This window comes from Carcharhinus amblyrhynchos, chromosome 2 (genome assembly GCF_965287045.1).
Source record: "Carcharhinus amblyrhynchos chromosome 2, sCarAmb.v2.hapA, whole genome shotgun sequence".
Lineage (NCBI taxonomy): Eukaryota > Metazoa > Chordata > Chondrichthyes > Carcharhiniformes > Carcharhinidae > Carcharhinus > Carcharhinus amblyrhynchos.
This window is the reverse complement of record NC_137325.1, coordinates 10,917,888-10,943,376: the sequence shown is the minus strand read 5'-3', so window position 1 is coordinate 10,943,376 and position 25,489 is coordinate 10,917,888. Positions and strand designations below refer to the sequence as shown.

General features: G+C 41.3%; 1 protein-coding gene across 5 annotated transcripts in view; it reads left to right on the top strand.

The window, feature by feature from the left end:
* The window catches only part of fars2 (phenylalanyl-tRNA synthetase 2, mitochondrial), a 452,664-nt gene that overhangs the window by 329,412 nt on the left and 97,763 nt on the right, over nt 1-25,489 (top strand). For all 5 annotated transcript variants that reach the window (XM_080202025.1, XM_080202019.1, XM_080202043.1 and 2 more), the window contains one exon: nt 3,888-4,039. In XM_080202025.1, coding sequence (XP_080058151.1) covers nt 3,888-4,039 — 152 coding nt within the window. The remainder of the gene's footprint in view (nt 1-3,887; nt 4,040-25,489) is intronic.

The window sequence follows — 25,489 nt, the reverse complement described above, 5'->3', positions numbered from 1 at the left end:
GGTCACTGGGAAGGACCCTGGGGTCCACCAGCTCCCACATCATACAGAAACAACACATCACATGCCCCTCCATTATTCACTGTAGTAATATTGAAAATTTCCACACGAACTTACCTGGCCCTTTTTCCCCCAAGCCCTAAGCCCTAGTAGCTCACTCTGCTTCCCATTCACTCCGCTGCCCGCTCCGACGCTGCCAGCTGTCCACACCAGGCCTCCTTTTAAACCTGGCGCTGTTTTAAAGTCTGCTCCCCCACAACTCCCTGCTATCCACTTCCCTAGAATTCTTAAAGTGGTAGATACAAAAAGCCCGCAAAAATGCTTTTAAATTATTTAAACAGTTCTACAAGGTAAGTTCTTACTACGAAAGTGCTTTAAACTTATTTAAACAGGTTTTTAACAGGTAATTTCTTATCTGTCTCTCTGCTCCTTCACTCGTCTGCTCCAGCAATTAAAAGAGAAATTGTTCAATGAGAGAACAAGTTAAGCCAGGCGGTGGAAATTGGTGGTGGATGGTGACCATTCAGGCCTCAATTCAAGGAAGAAATGAAGAGCCCTCAGACCATCCTAGTGGGGTTGGAGGTGTAGAGAGTTTGGGCACCCATTGTGAAGAGGAGATGATTAGGGCCAGGAAACTGAAAATGACGTCGGATGTCAAAAGAATAAAAATGGGAAGAGAGTAGACAAGGGGAGAGAAAATAGAGTCAAAATGGGAAGAGGTATGTTCAGGGGGACAGGAACATGCTGAAATAATGGATCTACATAGTGATAGTCTTTGTCATAGAGAGTCCCTTTAAGAGGCATGTATTCAGAGGGTCATGTGACCCAATTGCCCAGTTTGGCAGGAGCATGCAAATCCCAGGGCTAATCGCAAGCTTTTACCATCAGAATCGATCCTACAACTGAATAAAGAAGATGCATATTGAAGCACCCTGTACATGGTTTGAGTTAATTAATAAATAGTTGTTTTTAATCTGGTGGTTGTCAGTCATTACAATGATCACAGTCTTGTTTGTTGATTTTGGGAAGGAGTAGAAGCAAGCTATACGGGATTGAAAGATTATGAGGTTGGAGACTGTGAAGGAAAGATCTCCAGAGAAAATAGCTTGGTGTGGGGTGTTTGTCTACGCAGGCAGGAAAAAGAATCTGAGAGTTGGTGCTCAGCCTCTGCAAGATAAACGTGTCAAGTTTTGCGGAGCATGTCAGTAATTGTTGTGGTTTACCATGGCTCTGACAACAGGTCCATCTAGACTTGAAACATTGGTTCCATTCTCTCCCCACAGATGCTATCAGCACTGCTGAGATTTTCCAGCATTTTCTCATTTTGTTTGAGGTTTACTAGACTTGATTCCTGGGGTGGCAGGATTGACCTATAAAATTCGAACAAGACTGGGTAGAATTAATGCAAGAAGGATGTTCCTGATAGTTGGCGTGTCCAGAGCCAGGGGTCACTGTCTGAGGGACACAAGGTAGACTATTTATGACAGAGATGAGGAGAAATTTCTTCACTCAGAGAGTGGTCAGCCTACGGAATTCACTACCACGGAAAGTAGTTGAGGCCAAAACATTAAAAATTTTCAAGATGCAATTAAACAGAGCAGGCTTGAAAAGCTGAATAGCCTCCCCCTGCTCTTCTTTGTTTTTGGGCGTACTTGCATCATGAATCAGTAATTTGTAATCTTTGATGTTGCAAATCCGTGACCTGTCAGGCCCTGTGTTATGCATTAAAACATATGAGCTGCAATAGAAAGTCTTATGTGCAGTATACCATTAATAGTCAGTTATTTTCAGACAATGATCCAATCAGGGATGTTCAACATTTTGCTCCCATGATTTAGAATGCAATCTGACAACTGCAACCTTGATTCTATTGAATTCTGTCTCATAATCCAGAGATCTAGCCATTTGTTACTTTCTACATCACAACTAACTTAAAAAATGTTCATTGTGTAGGTAAAACTAGGAATAGTTTCTATATTTTGGTTAAAATGAATTTCTCTTCTGTTGTAATGTTTATTTTTTCTTATTTTGGCCATTTTAAAGTTATTTGAAAAAGAGAGATTGCATCTTTAAAACAATCCTAATTTTTTTGTAGATCTTGGGTTTTTCTATTAGCGTGACTGTTGTTTCTTATCTTAAACATTCCCTACTCTGAATTCTGAGAATTGATTTGCGAACAGGACTGATGTTCAGTTCTTTTCCCTGAAATGGTGCTACAATCCCAGGATTGCTGTTAGATACACAGTACCTACTGAAGTAAATCTTTCTAAGAACTTCTAATCAGGGCAGTGTGATTAGTAGCAATCAAGCAATAATTAATGAACAGCATGTTAAAAACAAAACAAATTACAGAATTTATGTAAATACAACAGTGATAGAATACATGACCCCACTGTTCGTGAGATTGAAATGAGGCTCAGAATTGCAGTGGTTTGGGTGTGGTGAGACTAGGCCTTATTAATGCAACAGAGTTAGAAAAGAAGGGTCAAAGGAATGTCTAAAATATTCTGTAAGTCAGTAGATATTGGGGCACTGGTCAGATTTAAAGTCATTGGGGAGTTTTTTTTACATTTTATGCGTTTTTAATACGAGAGAAAGTAAAGTGGGGCCACTGTAACACAGGCTTTATCTTTTGATTCTTTTATACCAGCATAATAAGTATTCAATTCTGCCAAACGATTCCTCTAGCGCTGAAAATTAACTTCTACAAGTGTGGAGTCTCATTAAGTGAAATTTTAATTATTGTTGGAGATTTAAAGGGTTCTTTTTAGCTTTCTCTTTCAGTCTCATTTATCTTAAAAGTTAAAAAGTCTATTAATTAGTCACACATAGGCTTACATTAACACTGGAGTGAAGTTACTGTGGAAATCCCCTAGTCACCACACTCTGGTACCTGTTTGGGTACACTGAGGGACAATTAGCATTGCCAGTTCACCTAACCTGCTCATCTTTGGACTGTGGGAGGAAACTGGAGCACCCGGAGGAAATCCACTCAGATGTAGGGAGAATGTGCAGACTCCACACAGACAGTGACCCAATCCGGGAATTGAACCCAGGTCCCTGGCGCTATGAGGCATCAGTGCTAACTACAGTGCCGCCCACTCTCACACTCTCCTTCACATTTCTTTCTCCTGCTTATTTTGCTCTCTGCACATGATTTAGCATTGAATTAAATACTTTTTGGTTTATGCCCTAACTCCATCAATAAGGATTCTTTAATCTATTTGGTGAAGTCGATACACAATTGCTTGTCCTATTCAAAAAGGTCCCAATCCCCTTCAGATGGCACCTTGTGAAACAGATAATTAACTTTTGCAAGTTCCAATGAAAAAAAACCCATAGGTGTGCTGGCAAGTGTAAGTGTAATGAAATGCTGGCAGTGTTTGCTCATTGTTGACCACAAAATCTGAGCAAATGTTTTGAGTCAATTGTCTTTCATTAGTTTGGAACGTGCGTATGAGAGATTAACAATCCATAAACAAGTACAGTTCCAGGGACAGGATTATGGGAGGATGGAGGAGAAAACAAAGCTGAATGTCTGCAAGAGAGTTAAGGGGAGCAGATCATTTGTTCTTTCTTCTCCCCTTCTTACCCCACTCCCTCTCTTTTGCCTACACCTGCACTTTAAAAAACTTTTTAATCTCTAAAATCTTTCAATTCTTATAAAAGGCCATTGCCTTGAAAAGAAGACTGTAGCTGGAATTTTACCACCTCGCCTGCCCAAGGCTCGTAAGGTCGTGCCCAAGGCCAATGGAGAATGCTGTTCTGTGAGCCTCGCTCACCCCAGAATCGGGACAGGCGGGCCTGTATATCTTAGCACAGATGTGCCGGCATTGCTGAATGTTTCTTGCCTATTTTTAACTAATTCCTCATTGATTTTTGTTTTGCAGCCCCTTAGCAAATACCCACCATTAGTAAACGACATCTCTTTCTGGATTCCAAAAGAAGGATATGAAAAAAATGATTTCTACGACTTGGTACGAAATATCGGCGGTGACCTGGTCGAGAAGGTCAGCCTCATTGACCATTTTACACATCCAAAGTAAGTACCTCATTACCTTGCAGAATGAATATGTGTGCTGATAGATGCCTTGGTTAGTCAGACAGAGAGGTAGAATTTCTTGTGTATTTGTGCCCAGAGACCTGGGGCCATTGGAGCATAAGTAATCAAAGAAACTTGGATGCTAGTCTGTTACATGCATGATTGCACTATACCTGAATTTCCTCATTCTTTTATCAATCCCTATGCCCAAATCCATCTGAACTCATTAAAATTGCAGTGGTTTGGGTGTGGTGAGACTAGGCCTCATTAACAAAACAGAGTTAGAAAAGAGGGATCAGAGGAATACCTAAAACATTTGGTAAATCAATAGATATTGAGGCACTGGTCAGATTTAAAGTTATTGGGTTTTTTTTTTACATTTATGCATTTTTTTATATGAGGGAAAGTAAAACGGGGCCACTGTAACACAAAGTCTTTATCTTTTGATTATTTTATACCAGCGTAATAAGTAGGCGGCATGGTGGCATAGTTGTTAGCACTGCTGCCTCATAGCGATGGGACCTGGGTTCGATTCCCAGCTTGGGTCATTGTCTGTGTGCAGTTTGCACGTTCTCCTCTGTGTCTGCATGAGTTTCCTCCGTGTGCTCTGGTTTCCTCCCACAGTCTGAAAGACCTGCTGGTTAGGTGCATTGACCTGAACAGGCACCGGAGTATGGCAACTAGGAGAATTTCACAATAACTCCATTGCAGTGTTAATGTAAGCCTTACTTGTGACTGATTAATCTTTTAAAAAGTCTTCATTACTGCCAAACAATTTCTCTGATGCTGGAACTTAATTTCTATAAGTGTGGAGTCTCATTAATGAAATTTTAATTATTGCTGGAGAGTTAAAAGGTTTTTTTAGCTTTTCTCTTTCAGTCTCATTTGGTATTCAATTAAATACTTCCTGGTTTATGATTGAAAAAACTGTACACATGAACTTGGTATAAATACACTGATTCAAAACAGGCATAAATTACATCTAGAGTTTTAGGTGCAGGAAGAACCAAAGACATTTTTCTGATGTTGCATGCGATTTGAGTAATTTTGAAAGCTTATTCTGCTCCTTTAAATGCTTTTTTATGACATCAGTGGGAGTCATATTAAACATTGAAAAGTTTTCACAATTACATGTTCTAGGACATGTTGTACCTAATTTTCAAAATATTCTTTCTATACTCAAGCAAAGAAATTGGCCCCATGAATGGGCTTAATTTCTGAAGTAACATTCCAATTATACTCCTGCATAAAACATTACACCACTATCACCTGGCTGCTGAAAATGAAAAGTGCATCTAAACACTTTGGTTTCTGCAAATCAAGCATAAAAGTTTAATTTTCAGCATAGCAATGGGTTAAATTAAAAACTAAATCATAACAGTTGATGTCATAGCCATTATTGGGTCAATTTTTCATGTTTGGAAACAAAAATAGTGGAATTATTAGCTTGCTTGTAGATCAAAATTGTATTAAGATCCTGGTCCCACTTTGGTCAAAATCGAAGTCTTAACTCCAGATTGCACCAAATTTAAAATTATAGTTTTATTTTAAGTATTCTTTTCTTTTTATAAATCAACCAATCATTATTACTGCGCAAAGAACATTTGGGTTCACATCAGGACCGTCTCTGTACCTAATATTGATGACTACTGATTTGATTTGATTTATTATTGTCACATGTCTTAGCATACAGTGAAAAGTATAGTTTCTTGCGCACCGTAAAGACAAACCATACCATTCATAGAGAAGGAAACGAGAGAGTGCAGAATGTAGTGTTACAGTCATAGCTAGGGTGTAGAGAAAGATCAACTTAATGCAACGCGGTCCATGCAAAAGTCTGATGGCAGAAGGGAAGAAGCTGTTCCTGGGTCAATTGATATGTGACCTCAGACTTTTGTATCTTTTTCCCGAAGGAAGAAGGTGGAAGAGAGAATGTGCGGGGTGCATGGGGCCCTTGATTATGGTGGCTGCTTTGTCGAAGCAGCGGCAAGTGTACATTGAGTCAATGGGTGGGAGGCTGGTTTGCATGATGGATTGGACTAAGTTTACGACCTTTTGTAGATTCTTGCGGTCTTGGACAGAGCAGGAGCCATACCAAGCTGTGATAAAACCAGAAGGAATGTTTTCAGTGGTGCATCTGTAAAAGCTGGTGAGAGTCGTAGCAGACATGCCAAATTTCCTTAAGTCTTCTGAGAATGTAGAGGCATTAGTGGGCTTTCTTAACTATAGTGTCAATATGGGGGGACCAGGACAGGTTGAGGGTGGTCTGGACACTTAAAAACTTGAAGATCTCGACGCGTTCCATTTCATTCCTGTTGATGTAGATAGGGGCATGTTCTCCTCTACGCTTCCTGTAGTTGATGACAATCTCTTTCATTTTGCTGACATTGAGGGAGAGATTATTGTCAGCGCAATGAGAATTCTCCATCTCATTCCTGTACTCTGTCTTGCCATTGTTTGAGATCCGACCCACTACAGTGGTGTCGTCAGCAAACTTGAAAATCGAGTTGGATGGGAATTTGGCCACGCAATCATAGGTATATAAGGAGTATAGAAGGGGGCTGAGAACACAGCCTTGTTGGGCACTGGTGTTGTGGATGATTGTGGAGGAGGTGTTGTTGTTTATCCTAACTGAATGTGATTTGTGAATTAAGAAGTTCAGGATTCAGTAGCAGAGGGAGAAGCCATGGCCCAGGAGATGAGTTTTGTAGGAATAATAGTGTTGAAAGCTGAGCTGTAGCCAATAAATAGGGAGCCTGACATAGGTGTCTTTGTTATCCAGGTGTTCCAGAGTTGAGTGCAGGGCCAGGGAGATGACCTCTGCTGTGGACCCCTGTTGTGTTGGTAGGTCTGCCCAAGGTCTGTTGGCATGTGTCAGTTGAAACAGAGTGAAATGCTGTTCATGTTAACTCAATGCATAAGTCCACTCCCAGTTCTGACTCTCCTGAGTCATATAGACTAGGAAGCTCCTAGCTTCTGTCCCTAAACTTTGCTGGGTTAACTGCTTTCATGTTGGGGTAGGTTACTGCAGTGTTTCAAAATATTCAGAATATTCCTTTTTGCTAGCATGTGATTTCTACTTGGAACCGAGTATCTGAATATTGAATTATACAGGTTGATTAGCCTGGCAGCACAGACTAGGCCTGATTTTTTATCCCACCTGGCAGAAATGGTTTGGCAATGGCTCTAAGTGACTACTTGCCACCCCATTCCCAACTGGATCCTGCCTGTCACCATATTCCGTGGGGCCTATTGCTGGATAATTCAAGCACCCATATTGAACAGGTGAGAGGTACATTACCACATGCAACTTGGGGCTTTATAACATTCACTAGATGCCAGAGTGAAGTGGTTCTCCTTTGCCCTTACACTAAGAATCCAATTTTAACTTGCTCAAAACTCATTCACTTACACAGAGGTAAAACTAGATCCTAAATATCCATAAATGCAGAGTGAAGACATGTTGCAATCCTAAAGGAAACAGAATGAGGTTCCATTTTCCAATGTCAATCTGTACCCTGACTTTAGATTTAGATAGCATTTACACTATAACTGGAAGATTGATACTATATTTGCTATGTGAACATATCTTCTGCAGCAAGAAAGGGAAAAGCCAGGAGGAAGAGATTGCCAAAAATGGCTATGGATAAGCTTACCTTGTGCACTAATGGGGGAGACATAGAGGAAATGTCCACAAATGTTATCAAGCAATCTTAGCAGCAGGACTTAAATCTAAAAGAAATACATATTGAAAACCTCTGTTATAAATGCTGCATCCACCGTATAAAACACTTGGGCTCTACCCCCAATACACACGTTATTATGATACTGCTGCGAAAGATATAATAGAAATTCATTGAAAGGTGTAGTGACACTATCAATGCTCAGGTCCAGGTATTGGTCTGTTCCCAAGGTAGCATATGATCTATCACCCATGTGCAACTTCGAATTTGATTTGATTTGATTTCAGATTTGTTTAATATATATTGGACATGTGCAGTGATTAAAAAGTACGACTAATGCAATTTAAAATTACACCAGCTTTAGCTAATCCCAATTGGTGACACCTAGTTTTGGAGTGAGAATGAAAATACAGTAATTGTTATTCTTGGACTTAACAACAGTCAATGGAAATTTTAGACGTATCAGTCTAACAGTTTTGTGTTCCTTACATTAATTTTAAACCATCAGGCTGATTGTATTAGAATGAGTTAATCTAAGGACAGCTTCATAAATGACAATGTCTTTTTGATTTGATTTGATTTATTGTTGTTACATGTATTAGTATATAGTGAGGAGTATTGTTTCTTGCGTGCTATATAGACAAAGCATACTGTACCTAGGGAAGGGAAGTAGAGAGTGCAGAATGTAGTGTTACAGTCATAGCTAGGGTGTAGAGAAAGATCAACTTAATGCAAGGTCTGATGGCAGCAGAGAAGAAGCTGGTCTTGAGTCGGTTGGTGCATGATCTCAGACTTTTGTATCTTTTTCCTGACGGAAGAAGGTGGAAGCGAGTATGTTCAGGACGCATGGGATCCTTGATTGTGCTGGCTGCTTTTCCAAAACAGCGGGATGTGTAGACAGTGTCATTGGGTCAGGGGCTGGTTTGAGTGATGAACTGGGCTTCATTCATGACCCTTTTTAGTTTCTTGGACAGAGCAGGAGCTATACCAAGCTGTGATGCAACCAGAAAGAATGCTGTCTATGGTGCATCTGTAGAAGTTGCTGAGAGTTGTAGCGGACATGCCAAATTCCCTTAATCTCCTGAGAAAGTAGAGGCATTGTTGGGCTTTCTTAACTATGGCGTCTGCATGGAGGGACCAGAACAGGTTGTTGGTGATCTGGACACCTGAAATACAACTGATATACAACTAGGAAAGGGGAGGTGATGACTGAGTGGTATTATCACTACCATTAATCCAGAAACTCAGCTCATGTTCCGTGGATCTGAGTTCGAATCCCGCCACAGTGGATAGTGAAATTTGAATTCAATAAAAAATTATCTGGAATTAAGAACCAACTGATGAGCATGTGAAACTATTGTCAATTGTCAGAAAAACCTATCTGGTTCATTAATGCTCTTTAGGGAAGGAAAGCTGCTGTCCTTACCTGTTCTGGCCTACAGGTGACTCCAGAGCCACCTGTGGTTGAATCTCAACTGCCCTCTGAAATGGCACTCAGTTGTTTCAGCATTCAAGAAGCCAGCTCACCACCATCTTCTCAAGAGCAACGAGGGATGGCAATAAATGTTGGCCAGCTAGTGACATGATGTGGAGATGCTGGCGTTAGACTAGGGTAAACACAGTAAGAAGTCTCACAACGCAAGGTTAAAGTCCAACAGGTTTATTTGTAGCAAAAGCCACTAGCTTTCGGAACTGGATGTTACTTTGTCAGGTGGGTGGAAGTTCCCCACCTGACGAAGGAACAGCCAGTTCTGAAAGCTAGTGGCAATTGCTGCAAATAAACCTGTCGGACTTTAACCTTGTGTTGTGAGACTGCCTACTGCAGCTAACGACACCCATGACCCACCAATGAATTTTAAAAAAAAGAAATAAGCCAGCAGTTATTTGGTTAAGTATGGTGAAGGGGAGGAGGGAAATAATAATCCTCTTCTGGACTTCTAGATTTGTCAGGAGAGCCACACTGTATTAAATATGGACATACTATGGTGTTGATGAGAAACAGTTATGCTCCCCTACATGCACCTTAACATCATAAAGAAGGACAGAAATTGTGTGCACGTGCGTGTGTCTGTTTCTTCGATTTTCCCTCTCTTACTAATGCAATACAAGAGAGTCCCTTAACTAGGCAGAAGCTCTTTCTTAACCCTGTCTATGTTGTTGGTACTTATATGGATCCCTCTTCCATAGCACGTTTCTGTCCAGCTCAGAGCAGATGTCCCAAATCCTGGCGGGCAACAGAGCCTTTTGGACTTGCACTTTCAATGACTGAGAATTGTGACAATGCCCCTGTGTATTATCGAAAACTAAATTACACTCCTATTAACTTACCTGGTTTGAATGGTTTTCTGTACCATGGTGTGAGGGTCATCCACCCCACAGTGCTTGCTTTTGTCCATACAGTTTGTATACACCAGAAACCTATCGGACAACAGCAAAGGCTGAGGTTCCACACCTATTCCTTCTCGGTGAACAAATCAACCTCCATATACTTTGCCAGTGTCATCCAACCTGCAGTATCTATAACAATGATGGGCAACCGGAAGCCCAGGGGCCACATGTGGCCCTTCATGTTCTGAGTGCAAGACATTTTGTTGTCTGTTGTCTGTGCATAGTGTTACCACATTCTACCAATTTCCATTCACAGAAAGATATAAAAGTCTGAGGTCATGTTCCAACTAACTCAAGAACAGAATCTTCCCTGCTGCCATCAGACTTTTGAATAGACCTACTTCATAAGAACATAAGAAATAGGAGCAGGAGTAGGCCATCTAGCCCTTCGAGCCTGCCCCGCCATTCAATAAGATCATGGCTGATCTGTCGTGGCTCAGTTCCACATTCCCGCCCTCTCCCCATAACCCTTAATCCCCTCTCTTATCAAAAACCCATCAACCCGCGTCTTAAAAATATTTAGCGAGGTAGCCTCCACCACTTCAACGGGCAGAGAATTCCAGAGATTCACCACCCTTTGAGTGAAGAAGTTCCTCCTCAACTCCATTCTAAACCGCCCCCCCTTTATCTTGAGGCTGTGCCCCCTAGTCCTACTATCCTTTCTGAGCAGGAAGAGTCTCTCCACCTCTATCCTATCCATCCCATTCATCATCTTATACGTCTCAATGAGATCTCCCCTCATTCTTCTAAACTCTAACGAGTACAAGCCTAATTTATTCAGCCTCTCCTCATAGCTCAACCCCCTCAAATCCGGTATCAGCCTAGTAAACCTCCTCTGCACTCCCTCCAAGGCCAAAATATCCTTGCGTAAGTACAGCGCCCAAAACTGCACACAGTACTCCAGCTGCGGCCTCACCAATGCCCTATGTAGCCGCAGCAAGACCTCCCTACTTTTATATTCAATCCCCCTCGCTATGAAGGCCAGCATCCCATTCGCCTTCCCGACCACCTGCTGCACCTGCAAGCTGGGTTTTTGCGACTCATGCACAAGGACCCCGAGGTCCCTCTGCACCGTCGCCTGCTGCAGTTTTTTGCCACGTAAGTAATAATCCTTCCTACCATTATTCCTACCAAAGTGGACCACCTCACACTTGCCAACATTAAATTCCATTTGCCATTTCCTGGCCCATTTGCCCAGCCTATCTAGATCCTTCTGTAGATTCTCCACACCCTCCGCACAATTTGCCGTTCCACCAATCTTGGTGTCATCAGCAAATTTCGACACCCTACACTCGGTTCCCTCCTCTAGATCATCTATATAAATGGTAAATAGCTGAGGCCCCAGCACCGACCCCTGGGGCACTCCACTAGTCACCATCCGCCAATCCGAATAGCACCCATTGACCCCCACTCTCTGCCTTCTATTTGACAACCAATCCTCTATCCACACTAACACCCTACCCCCAACTCCATGTCCCCTGACCTTCTGCAATAACCTCTTGTGAGGTACCTTGTCAAACGCCTTCTGAAAATCAAGAAAGACCACATCCACCGGCTCTCCTCTATCTACCGTCCTAGACACATCCTCATAGAACTCCAGTAAATTTGTCAGACACGACTTCCCTTTAACGAAACCGTGCTGTGTCTGCTCTATCAAGCAATTCCTCTCAAGATGCCTCGCTATTTCCTCCTTGATGACGGATTCTAACATTTTACCTACAACAGACATTAAACTAACCGGCCTATAATTCCCCGCCTTTTGCCTGGCACCCTTCTTAAACAACGGCATAACATTAGCCGTTTTCCAATCTTCCGGCACTTCCCCGGAATCCAGCGACGTCTGGAAAATAACCACCAAGGCATCCACTATCACCTCCGCCATTTCTTTCAGAACCCTCGGATGCATTCCATCCGGTCCTGGCGACTTGTCCACAATCAGCCCCTCCAGTCTGTCGAGCACTGCCTCTCTAGTAACAGTAATGTCATTAAGACCCTCCAGTCCTACCACCTTTCCATCGCTAACACCCAGCAAATTATTCACGTCCTCCTCTGTGAAGACAGAAACAAAAAAGTTATTCAAGACCTCAGCCATATCCCCATCCCCTACCACTAAGTCCCCCTTCTCATCCTCTAAGGGTCCAACGTTCACCCTAGCCAGCCTCTTCCTTTTTATATATTTATAAAAACTCTTGCTGTCCCTTTTTATATTAAGCGCTAGCCCAGCTTCATAGTTTCTCCTACCCTTCTTTATCAACTTCTTTGTCAATCTTTGTTGACATTTAAACCTCTCCCAATCCTCTTCTCGCCCACTACTCTTAGCTACTCTAAACGCCTCCGCTTTTAATTTAACACTTTCCTTCACCTCCTTCGTTATCCACGGCTTATTACCTCTCCTCCTACTGTCCTTTTTGACCATCGGAATAAATTTCTGCTGAGCACCAAGAAAGATCTCCTTAAGGATCTTCCACTGCTCCTCAGCAGACCTACCTTCCAACGCACTCCCCCAGTCCACATTCGCCAATTCTTCTCTCATTCTACCGTACTCCCCTCTGTTCAAACAAAGGATGCGCGTCTGGGAACCCACTTTCTCCTCCTCCATCTGCACCAGAAACTCCACCATACAATGATCACTCTCCCCAAGAGGATCCTTCACCACAAGGTCCCTAATTCTACCCGCCTCATTACATAACACCAGATCCAAGATAGCTCGCTCCCTCGTCGGCTCCAACACACACTGTTCCAGGAAACTATCCCGGCAGCATTCCAAGAACTCCTCCTCGAGCCCACCGCGTCCAACATGGGTCGACCAATCTATATGTAGATTGAAATCCCCCATAACTACGGCCGTCCCATTCCTGCACGCCGCACTTATTTGCATGTTAACAGCCCGCCCCACCTCTAGATCATTATTTGGGGGCCTATAGACGACATCCACCAGCGTCTTCCTCCCTTTGCTGTTCCTAATCTCCACCCACAACGATTCCACTTTCTGCTCCTTGGCTCCAATATCATCCCTTGCTACCACCCTGATGCTATCCTTAATCATGATGTGGGTATGCCAGCGTTGGACTGGCGTAAACACAGTAAAAAGTCTGACGACACCAGGTTTTAGTCCAACCGATTTATTTGATAATAGACTCACAAGCTTTCGAGGTTTCCCTCTTCATCAGGTGAATGGAGAGTTCTGGCCTCAGACAGAGCATATAAAGCACAGACAGTTTAGAGATTACTGATTAGGATGCGAATCCTTACACCTAACCTGCTGTTCAAGACCTGAAGTGGCTTACAATGTGAGTGGAAGGAGCACTGATCGCAGGTTACAGAGATGTGTATTGTCTCCAGACAGTACAGTAAGTGAGGTTTTGCAAACCCAGGCAAGTCACGGGGGTTACAGATAGTGCGACATGAACCCAAGATCCCTGTTGAGACCGTCCTCATGTGTGCGGAACTTGGCTATCAGTCTCTGTTCAGCGACTCTGCGCTGTCGTGTGTCGTGAAGGCCGCCTTGGAGAATGCTTGCCCGAAGGTCAGAGGCTGAATGCCCGTGACCACTGAAGTGTTCGCCAACAGGAAGGGAACAGTCTTGCCTGGTGATTGTCGAGCGATGTTCATTCATCCGTTGTCGTAGCGTCTGCATGGTCTCCCCAATGTACCATGCTTCGGGACATCCTTTCTTGCAACGTATCAGGTAGACAATGTTGGCCGAGTTGCAAGAGTATTTACCATGTACCTGGTGGATGGTATTCTCACGTGTGATGATGGTATCCATGTCGATGATCCGGCATGTCTTGCAGAGGTTGCTGTGGCAGGGTTGTGTGGAATTGTGGTCACTGTACTCCTGAAGACTGGGTAGTTTGCTGCGAACAATGGTCTGTTTGAGGTTGTGTGGTTGTCTGAAGGCAAGAACCGGGGGTGTGGGGATAGCCCTGGCGAGATGTTCGTCTTCATCAATGATATGTTGAAGACTCCGGAGAAGATGTCGTAGCTTCTCCGCTCCGGGGAAGTACTGGACGACGAAGGGTACTCTGTCCACTGTGTCCCGTGTTTGCCTTCTGAGGAGATCGGTGCGATTTTTCGCTGTGGCGCATCGGAACTGTCGATCTATGAGTCGAGCACCATATCCTGTTCTTATGAGGGCATCTTTCAGGGTCTGGTACATGTACATGGTATTTACCATGTATATCCACCAGGTACGTGGTAAGCATTCTCCAAGGCGGCCTTCACGACACACGACAGCGCAGAGTCGCTGAACAGAGACTGATAGCCAAGTTCCGCACACATGAGGATGGTCTCAACAGGGATCTTGGGTTCATGTCGCACTATCTGTAACCCCCGTGACTTGCCTGGGTTTGCAAAACCTCACTTACTGTACTGTACGAAGAGGGAAACCTCGAAAGCTTGTGAGTCTATTATCAAATAAATCGGTTGGACTAAAACCTGGTGTTGTCAGACTTTTTGCTATCCTTAATCAGCAGAGCTACGCCCCCCCCCTTTTTCCTCCCGCCTATCCTTCCTAAACACTTGATACCCCTGGACATTCAGCTCCCAGTCCCTGTCACCTTGCAGCCACATCTCTGTAATGGCCACCAGATCATATCCATTTGTGCTGATCTGCGCCACCAGCTCATCCACTTTATTCCGAATGCTTCGTGCATTCAGATAAAGTGCCTTCATCCCAGCCTTCATATTAAGTTGATCTTTCTCTTCACACTAGCTATGACTGTAACACTCCATTCTGCACCCTCTCCTCTCCTTCTCGTTGAATGGTATGTTTTGTCTATTTAGCGTACAAGAAACAATACTTTTCACTGTATCCCATTGCATGTAACAATAATAAATCAAATCAAAACATAGTTATTTTCTTACAGATATAGTTGAAATGGTATGATAAATATAAAGTCACCATGGTCCCAGTTGACCATAGGCTGTTCTTCCCTTTGAGGGGAAAAACTGACTAGTAGTGATTTTAACCTGAGAGGGGAGGTTGAGAAGGCAGGCCTTCATGAACAGCCTCATCAAGGGCATGTGAAATGAGGGCATGTTAATTGCACACAGCATTGACTGTGAGAGCCGTGCGCTCCTTCTGTATCCAAAGTGCAAAAATTTCTTTTGTTCTTACTACCTTGAAGTTGATGACTGTTCTATTAATATATGAACGATTAAGTATTTTCTGTAACTCGTTATGAAATGTTCAGCTTGTTAAATATGTTTAATCTTATTCATGGGGTCATGGTTAGGGAACAAGCCTGATTTCATTCTTGCGGCCCACTGAGATGCAGGAAGGCCACTCGTGCGACCTGCTCACTAGCTTAGTTGCCCATCAGTGTCCTGTAGTTTCAACTGCTAGCTTTTGAAGCAGCTGCCTACTTATTAATTCATTCAGTAGAATAAAAACCTCTTAGCTTTTATTTGCAACTATTTTGCATTACAACAGCAAACAACATGACTGAAATTAGCTTCAAATTGTTATAATGGCAGCATTAGTTTTCATGGAAGAATTGCATCACACTATAAAAGACATCTAAAAATTTAAATATTTGGAGTACAAATTTGTTAAGGCTCTTGCTCTTTCAATGATGCACATAAAGGTTACTAAAACACATTGCAAGGCTGTCAAACTGGGGAAAGTTGCAACTTTGTTAGGGTCTAAGTTACCAAGTTGATCTTTATACTTTGCACAATTTTGTGTTTTTGGCAAGTCTAGATAACTACAACCTAACATTTATAGATTTAATTGCTGACTTGATGCCACTCAGACAGAGAACAATGAGATAATGTAAAAAGGCTGAATAATGGCCATCTCATTGGACTCCTTCTATTATTTATGGGCTGTGTCCCATGGCTCTCTGCTTTAGCTGTTTACTTTATCTGGACAGGAAAATACCTCAATTTTCCTTTTGCAAGCCATTAATTATTTACTTGAGGTCCAGTTGAGAACTAATCCTTTGTTTAAATGATGGCCTTTCTAAATTCCACGTTTAGGAATATCTTTGATGCTTTCACTGGAGTTTTTTGCAAGAAAAAAATTTAAAATGCGCTGACTTATTGTCATCTGCTTTTGGTCTCCTCTCACCCAGGATCATTTTTAATCAATACACACTGAAACAGAACAGTAAAGCAATAAAGAATAATTTACATCTAGCTGCAGGCCAATTTTAAGTTAGACTGATATATGGGTTTGTATTATTAAAAGGGAATTAAAATAAGATAAACTATTCAAACATCTCTGTGCAAATGGCTGAACTAAATGAAGGATATTTTAATATGTTGACCCTAAGCTCCATTTATTTTATAACTGTTGATTATTGATGGATATGAGTGAGACAACTCAGCTGAAAACAAATTTTCACACTAAGGAATTATCCTGAGTAATTTAAATAATCAAGTATAATTATTCAAATAGAAAAATATATCAAGTTTCTTTTGGTAAAATTGTATTCTGTGTTTATTATGGTGTAACAATATCTGAAAGATGTGCTCCGATTTTGACCTGAAATATGAATTGAGAGTTTGGGGGTGGGGAGAGAACGTGAATCCATTCATCCCTCAGAGCATGACTCTCAGGCAAATTTGAGTTCTGAGTTTCATTTAAATTTCCTCTCAGTGGGGCAGAGTAGAATAGAAATAGACCAATTCCTGGTTTGAAATCAAACAGAAACATGTTCACAGTCATTTAAAGATGGTAGGGTGGCACAGTTGTTAGCACTGGGTTCAATTCTGGCCATGGCTGACCATCTGTGTGGAGTTTGTGTAGACTCAGTCAGTTGCCGTCAAGGTAGTCAGTCTCTTTAGTTCAGCTATTTTGTAGGCTTTGCATTATCCAGTGTCTTCAGCCATTTCTTGACAATATATGTGGTGAATCAGATTGGCTGAGGACTGGCACCTGAGATGCAAGGGAAATCCAGAGGAAGCTGAGATGGGTCAGCCACTTAGCATTTTTGGTGGAAGATGGTTTCAAATGTTAAAACCTCGTTTTTGCATTGAATTTGCATCAGTGGGCATGGGAATATTTGTGGAGTCTCCTCCTGTTGTTTAATTGTCCACCACTATTCGTGACTTCTAAGACTTCAGAGTTTTGATCTTTTTGATCCATTGGTTGTGGGATCACTTGGCTGTGCATCGTTTATATCTCTATATGTGATTTTTTAATAGGTTTTAAAAATATTGTTTTATTTCTATTTTTTGATAAATTAACGGTATAAACCTAATTAAATGTTATTTAGATTACATTTTCAGTGTCTGAAAAATGTGGCTATATGTTTCACTCATCTTTTATAAGATGTGGGTTGATCTCTGCATTTTGCCTAAAAGTTATAAAATGAGAATTTGTGAAAGAATATTTTCTTCTTCACTGATGGAGATTTGGATGTTCTTCCTGTGCAGCATATCCTTCAAGATATTCATTCCTTTTAAATATGATTATGTCATTCTCCTTTCCACCTTTCAAATGTCTTTCTTCACTTTTTCTGCAAGCATCAGCATCAATCGGATTTACCTCACTTCAGAGTGCATATAACAGATGCAGCCTGAGGTTCAGGTCATTCTCTGAATCCAGATTGATAACCAAATAACAGATTGTTGTGATGGAGCTGTTCTCCACCAGATTTTATCACTGCACTTTCAAAGTGCTTTAGCATGATTGGTAGTCAGACTGTGGTTATCAGAATCGGACCTTTATGTCCTCTCGACAGGCACAATTTTTTCAGACATCTATTTGATTAATTTGGAAAAAGTATTAGTTTATAGTCATTGGTTGTACAGAATTGAGTATTGCTGAAATAAAAATGGGCTGTCGAAGCTTTTCATCTTGCACTCATCAGAACAGATGAGAGACTACCAATCATTTATTTACATTTAGTAATTTTGCATCTGTCCTGATGAGTGCAAGATGAAAGCTTCCACAGTATGTCTCTTTTTCCAGCAATACTCAGGTATTAGTTTGTAAGATATTAGCTGCTTTAGCTGGGAGGCCATTCCACATACCAATTCCTAATGAGGAAAAGGCGTATAATTCCAGCCTGAGTTTAGTTTATTTTATATTCTTCTCCATAACCTATGCTAATAGGCCAAATTAATTAGATTGCTTCTATCTACACAATGCATTCCCCCCAGTATTTAAGAAACCCAAATCTTCACCAATTTGTTATTGTCTAGTGAAAGAACTTCTGTGAGCATTTTCTTAACAATTCAATCCAGAACTTTACTCCTCTCCAAATCCTCTCCAATGTATCAGTCTTATTTTGAAAGTCAAATGTCTGAAATTTGCACATTACTCCATGTGGCCTCACCATGTGGTCTGGATAAAGATTCGACTATTTTTACTTCCATTATCCATGAGATTCATCTCAATGCACAACTGTTGTTGGTGACACCTGCACATTTCCAGGATACTTTCCATGAAAGGTTTTTTGATTTGATTTATTATTGTCACATGTATTGGGATACAGTGAAAAGTATTGTTCCTTGCGCACTATTCAGACAAAAAAATGGTTAATAATCAATCCAAAATCTTTTCCCTTTCTCTTTGGCTAGGGTTCATTAATTTGTTGCCTATATGTGCCATTTTCCAGTATGGATACCCTTACTGTTGATTTAGCTGACCAGATTGCTTCAGTTCAAAGGAATCATTTGTTTCTCACCTTGGCTTTTAGACAACTCCACAGCAAATACCATGGTTGATCTTGACTTTGTGTGATCTTGTAAAATGGATGATAGTGACTTGGCAGTCTATTTTACATTTCTTCCAATTTTTATTTCCATTAATGTCAGAATCACTAAAACGTACTGTATCTTACAAAATCTACCCAACTCTGACTTGTCAACAAAGATGTGGTAATTGAATTTGTCCATCTCAAAAGAAGAGTTTGCAGTGTTAGGATTGGTGCCAGAAACAGATTTAATTATCTCCAACCAGTCACTGCAAGTTGCCTAAGAATCTTACGGTGAGAAGTTGACATTGGGCTTGTACTTCTGGCAAGCCTTGACTGAGTTTTTTACTGTGGGATTTGGTATGGAGAGTGGTTCTTTCGGTTCCTTATTATCTTCCTCAACTGAAGTATGTCTTTATGATTCCTGCAGTAATATATCTTTCATTAGACCACAATTGTGTTGGGTTCACGATTGATTTTGCTCTTTCCTACTTCCAATTTTTATATATCTTGCACATCTTATAGTCATAACAATTTTTACTAGGTCATATATTTGATTTCAGCATTTCTATATGGCAAACTAATAAATATTATCTGCTTAAGCTTTAATAATATAATAAAATACAAGTAAGATTTTAAGACTGTGAGATAATATTTGGATTTCACAATAGCATAAACCTGTTTGCAATGAGCATTTAATTTACTTGAACTGTGAGACAAGTGTCAATTCAAACTTAGGTGATAATACTAGTTGAAAAATGTAATCAGTTATTATTTGGTAGTTCAACTTCAACGCATACAACTATCTTTCATAAAGTCAGATAAAGTTTATTCATTAGTGTCACAAGTAGGCTTACATTAACACTGCAATGAAGTTACCGCGAAAATCCCTTAGTCACCACACTCATGCACCTGTTAGGGTACACTGAGGGAGAATTTAGCATGGCCAATACACCTAACCAGTGTGTCTTTCGGACTGTGGAAGGAAACTGGAGCACATGGAGGAAATCCATGCAGACACAGGGGGAATGTGCAGACTTCACACAGTGGTCCGAGCCAGAAATCAAACCCTGGCACTGTAAGGCAGCAGTGCTAAGCATGTGCCACCGTGAGAAACAGATGCAGGAAAAGATGTGAGAAAACAATGTAGGAAATATAAAGCAAGTCAGTCAGCATCAGTTCAGAAAATAGGTAAGAGTGATATTTTGGTTTTGTACCCTTCATCCACAGAACCTCAAAATTTGATACAAACCTTTTACTCCTAGAACAAATTTTTGCAACCTAGGAGGGGACCAAATGGCCTTTATTCCATCTATCTGCTGCAGCAATCCAAAACTAACTTCTGCTCTTTAGTAGTTGGTATTTAACCTCTTTTTTTTAATATTAATTCCTGGGACATGGGCATCGCTGGCTGGCCAGTATTTATTGCCCATCCCTAGATGCCTTTGAGAAGTTGGTGGTGAGATGTCTTCTTGAATAGCTGCAGTCCACATGCTGTAGGTCGACCCACAACGCGGTTAGGGAGGGAATTCCAGGATTTTGACCCAGCGACTGCAAAGGAACAGTGACATATTTCCAAGTTAGGGTGGTGAGTGGCTTAGAGGGAGACTTGTAGATGGTGGTGTTCCTATGTATCTGCTGCCATTGTCTTAGATGGAAGTGGTTGTGGGTTTGGAGGGTACAGTCTAGGGATCGTTGGTGAATTGCTGCAGTGCATCTTGTAGCTAGTACGCACTGATGCTACTGAGCATCGTGGTGAAGGGATTGAAAGTTTGTAGATGTGGTGCCAATCAAGCGGGTTGCTTTGTCCTGGATGGTGTCCAGTTTCTTGAGTGTTGTTAGAAATACACCCACCCAGGCAAGTGGAGAGTATTCCATCACACTCCTGACTTGTGCCTTGCAGATGATGGACAGGCTTTGGGGAGTCAGGAGGTGAGTTACTCGCTGCAGTATTCCTAGCCTCTGACCTATTCTTGTAGCCACTGTGTTAATGTGGTGAGCCCAGTTAAGTTTGACCACTTTTTTATATTTAGCTCCCACTGCCAATCCACTATTCAAACAGATACATTTCCAAGCAATTACTTTGAGTTCCTTTCCACTCAATGAAATTAGTTAACTTTCAATCGAATGCCATTATGTTTGACTGCTTTTTTTCCTGATTTTGAACAAAGATCAAAATAGGAGTCATTCTGTGCAGGAAATGTAGGCTAGAGGTAGGGTTACAAGATTGTTGGATTCAGGCTTCTCACTGGGAGCAAAACAGAATTGCCTTCAAACTATAAATGTTTAACTTTTGTTAATTCTCATATAATTGATAAATAAATGCGATGTCACAAGAAGATCTTGTAGCCAAAAAGCTAAATCTTGCACCTGTTTGCTTCCAAAGGCATTTTGATCCCTATGGCGCAGGTTGTCACCTGATCAGGGAGAACTGCTCCTTTGTCAGTGCTGCTTTAGTGCACAGAAATGAGAGTCAGTCAGGGTTAACCTGTTATCAGGTTTCTCCTCCCTCAGTCTATAAGCATCTCCTTAAACAACCAGGTTAACTTCAAAAATTAACCTCACAGAAATCTGCACAACTCGCATGCTTTCTTTGCCACTTTGATAATTATCATTGTTCAATATTTTGAACATATGTTCATCTTTATTTTTAGCTTGTTCTTGTTATCAGTGCATTCAAATTACAGAAATGTTGAGGACATTATTGGCAGAAAAAAACAGCCAGTTAAATGTTTAAAAGTTTAAAATGTTTAAATCTTTGAGGCAGGTAACTACAGGCCGGTTAGCTTAACTTCTGTAGTAGGGAAAATGCTTGAATCTATCATCAAGGAAGAAATAGCGAGACATCTGGATATAATTTGTCCCATTGAGAAGACGCAGCTTGGGTTCATGAAGAAAAGGTCATGTTTGACTAATTTGGTGGAATTCTTTGAGAACATTACATGTGCAGTGGACAGTGGGGAACCTGTGGATATGGTTTATCTGGATTTCCAGAAGGCATTTGACAAGGTGCTGCGCCAAAGACTGCTACATAAGACAAGATGCATGGTGTTACGGGTAATGTATTAGCATGGATAGAGGATTGGTTAACTAACAGAAAGCAAAGAGTGGGGGTAAATGGGTGTTTTTCTGCTTGGCAATCAGTGACTAGTGGTGTGCCTTAGGGATCAGTGTTGAGACCGCAATTGTTTCTGATTTACATAGATGATTTGGAGTTAGGGACCAGGTGAGTGTGTCAAAATTCGCAGATGACACTAAGATGGGTGGCAGAGCAAAGTGTGCAGAAAGTCTGCAAAGGGATATAGATAGTCTAAGTGAGTGGGCGAGAGTCTGGCAGAAGGAGTAAAATTTTGGTAAATGTGAGGTCATCCATTTTGGTAGGAATAACAGTAAAATGGACTATTATTTAAATGATAAAAAATTACAGCATGCTGCTGTGCAGAGGAACCTGGCATCCTTGTGCAGAGATCTCAAGGAATTAGCTTGCAGGTGCAGCAGGTAATTAAAAAGGCAAATTAAATTTTGTCCTTCATTGCTAGAGGGATGGAGTTTAAAAACAGCGAGGTTATGTTACAGCTGTATAAGGTGTTGGTGAGGCCACACCTGGAGTACTATGTGCAGTTTTGGTCTCCTTACTTGAGAAAGGATATACTGGCATTGGAAGGCGTGCAGAGGAGATTCACTAGGTTGATTCCCGAGTTGAGAGGGTTGGCTTATGAGGAGAGACTGCGTAGAGTGGGGCAATACTCATTGGAATTTAGAAGAATGAGGGGAGATCTTATAGAAACATATAAAATTATGAAGGTAATAGATAAGACAGAAGCAGGGAAGTTGTTTCCATTGGCAGGTGAAATTAGAACTAGGGGGCATATCCTCAAAATAAGGAGAAGCAGATTTAGGACTGAGTTGAGGAGGATCTTCTTCACGCAAAGGGTTGTGAATCTGTGGAATTCTCTGCCCAGTGAATCAGTTGAAGCTACCTCACTGAATGTTTTTAAGGCAAGGATAGATAAATTTTTGAACAGTAAAGGAATTAAGGGTTATGGTGAGAAAGAGGGTAAGTGGAGTTGAGTCCACAAAAAGATCTGCCATGATCTTATTGAACGGCAGAGCAGGCTCGAGGGGCCAGATGGCCTACTCCTTCTCCTGGTTCTTATGTTCTTGTTAACCTCAGCATCTGCAGAAGCCTTCTGACCTGCTGGACATTTCTAGCCTCCAATGTTTTATTTCAAACTTCCAACATCTGCCATCTGTTTCCTCTTGTAAAAGATCAAGGTGACAGTAAAAGCTTTGACAATTTTTTCCAACATTCTAGCATTTGCATTGATAAATGTTGCCCAGAATTACAGAGTTTTTTTGTGTGTTGTTATTGTTGGGTCAAGTGAATAAAACTTGTGATTTTCTCAGCATCCATTCATGGTAAGCATTTGCTGTAATGATGTGTCACTCACACTAATCTTTTTTTGGAAGGCTCAAAGCTTTGCAGCAGTGCACCTCTCTCCCCTTGTGTCCTGTCCTCCCTCTTCTCTGACAGCAGCACTTTATGCGACTATATAATTAAATAATAAATGATTTATTCTGGAGAGGGAAGCAGAAACCATGACACAACATTCTTGTAATTTTGAAAAGAGAAAAGAATGACTGCAATACACATTTTGATGTCAATGAAAATGGTGCAAATGGCCGGTACTTTCCCTGAGCATTTTATGCTTGCAGAGTGCTCATTGTGATTTTAGAAAGGTAAGATAAAACATGCTGGATGATTCTTCAGTCACTTAGGGCTTCAAGGACATTTAGAACAGAAGTGGATTGATAAGGTAGTATCTCTGGTTGTAACCCTGCAGACCTTGTTATTTTGCCATCTTCAAAGGGCCTCCGTAAATATGGTGAATTCATAGTTGAAACCTCTTTGAGTAATTCCTGCTGAATGGTTATAAATGGAGAAGTGTATAAATAAGCCTGGAGCTGTCAGGAAGTGACACTATTTTCTGTATTTTATAATGGTGTTCATAGATACTTCCATTATACGCTGAGCACACACTGTAGCAGTAAACTGTTTCCGATCGATCTTAATTGGCTGTACTTGCAATACACCAAGAGTGGTGTCTAGTTCAGATTAATTTATTATGAGCGTGCTCTTGAGTGGGTTTATATTAGACTAGCATAAAATGGATGTACATCTGATTCAGATGGGCTCATTGCAAGACACACCACTCCAGAATGAAATTTGATTTGTTCCTAGTTTATACAGGAAAACCAATTCAGATTGATGTGCAATAGCAATAAGCAGGGAGACTGAATGCAGAAAGAATTTGCAGTTGTCCAGTAAATACGTTGCTTTATAACACTAAACTGTGTCTAGTGGCAGCGCCTATACGGCTTATCCTGAATTACCAAAGCATCTGTGAGCATCATGAATGTGGACTTTTTACTGGCCTGTGTGCCCTGAGATCAAAAATAGTGCAGCATGCTAGTTAGTTTATTTATTAGTCACAAGTAAAGCTTACATTAACGTGCAATAAAGTTACTGTGAACTTCCCCTAGTCGCCACTCTGGCACCTGTTCAGGTGCACCTAACCAAGACATCTCTCGGACTGTGGGAGGAAACTGGAGCATCCAAAGGAAATCCACACAGACACAGAGCGAACATGCAGACTCCGCACAGACAGTGACCCAAGGCGGGATTCGAACCTGGGTCCCTGGTGCTACAAGGCAGCAGTTCTAACCAGTGTGCCACCGTGCTGCCCACCTCAGAAAAGACAGTTCATCTGTTCGCTCCTTTTAAATTCAATTGAAAGCAATCACTGGAAGCTTACTAGTGGCAGCATAATTGACTTGTCGATTACTCGGTAGTCATTGGTGCATGTCGTGGGATGATATCAGGACATCAGTAATTGCCCTCACACCCACATCCCAGTGAACAAACTTGTTTATGTTGTTTCTGCTTCTATAAAAGGAGGGAAATAGAAGTTAAAAATCACAATACTCTGACAGAGGAAATACGTCCAGGAGAAATTCGTTTGAAAAAAAATTCAGTTGGGAAACATGTGCATCAAATCCAATATCTTCTAAGCTTTTAAACAAGTGATATTCAGAGCATCCTTGTTAAAGTGAGCCACTAAACCACCCTAGGGTTGTGTTCATGCCAGATTGAGAGTGAACTTCTGAAACAAGGAAAGCTTAATGCAGACGTTAGAGAATAGTCAAAATTACAAAGGAGTCATTTTGCGAACAGATGGGTATGATGCACCTTTGCGCAACCTTGTGCCAATTCTACGCCAGGACTGTACAGCCTGTTTTTTACAGCTGGGCAGTATTGGCATTGCTTGCTTAGGCACAAAATAATTTAATTAAGCCTTTGAAAAATTGATTTAAGTTTACCAGGCACATAATTTCAATTTAATTGCTCAAGCAACATGTAGGCAACATTCTCCCCAAATATTAAAGGAATCAAAGGTCCTCCTGTAGTTGCAGTCTTCTGAAAGCTAGTTTGCATTTGTTCAGAATTGATTTGTAAGTATTTACAATTTGTAAGATTGGGCTGCACGGTGGCACAATGGTTAGCACTGCTGCCTCACAGTGCCAGAGACCTGGGTTCAATTCCGGCTTCAGGTGATCAAGGAGAAAATAGCGAGGCATCTTGAGGAGAATTGTTTGATAGAGCAGACACAGCATGGTTTCGTTAAGGGGAAGTTGTGTCTGACGAATTTATTGGAGTTCTATGAGGATGT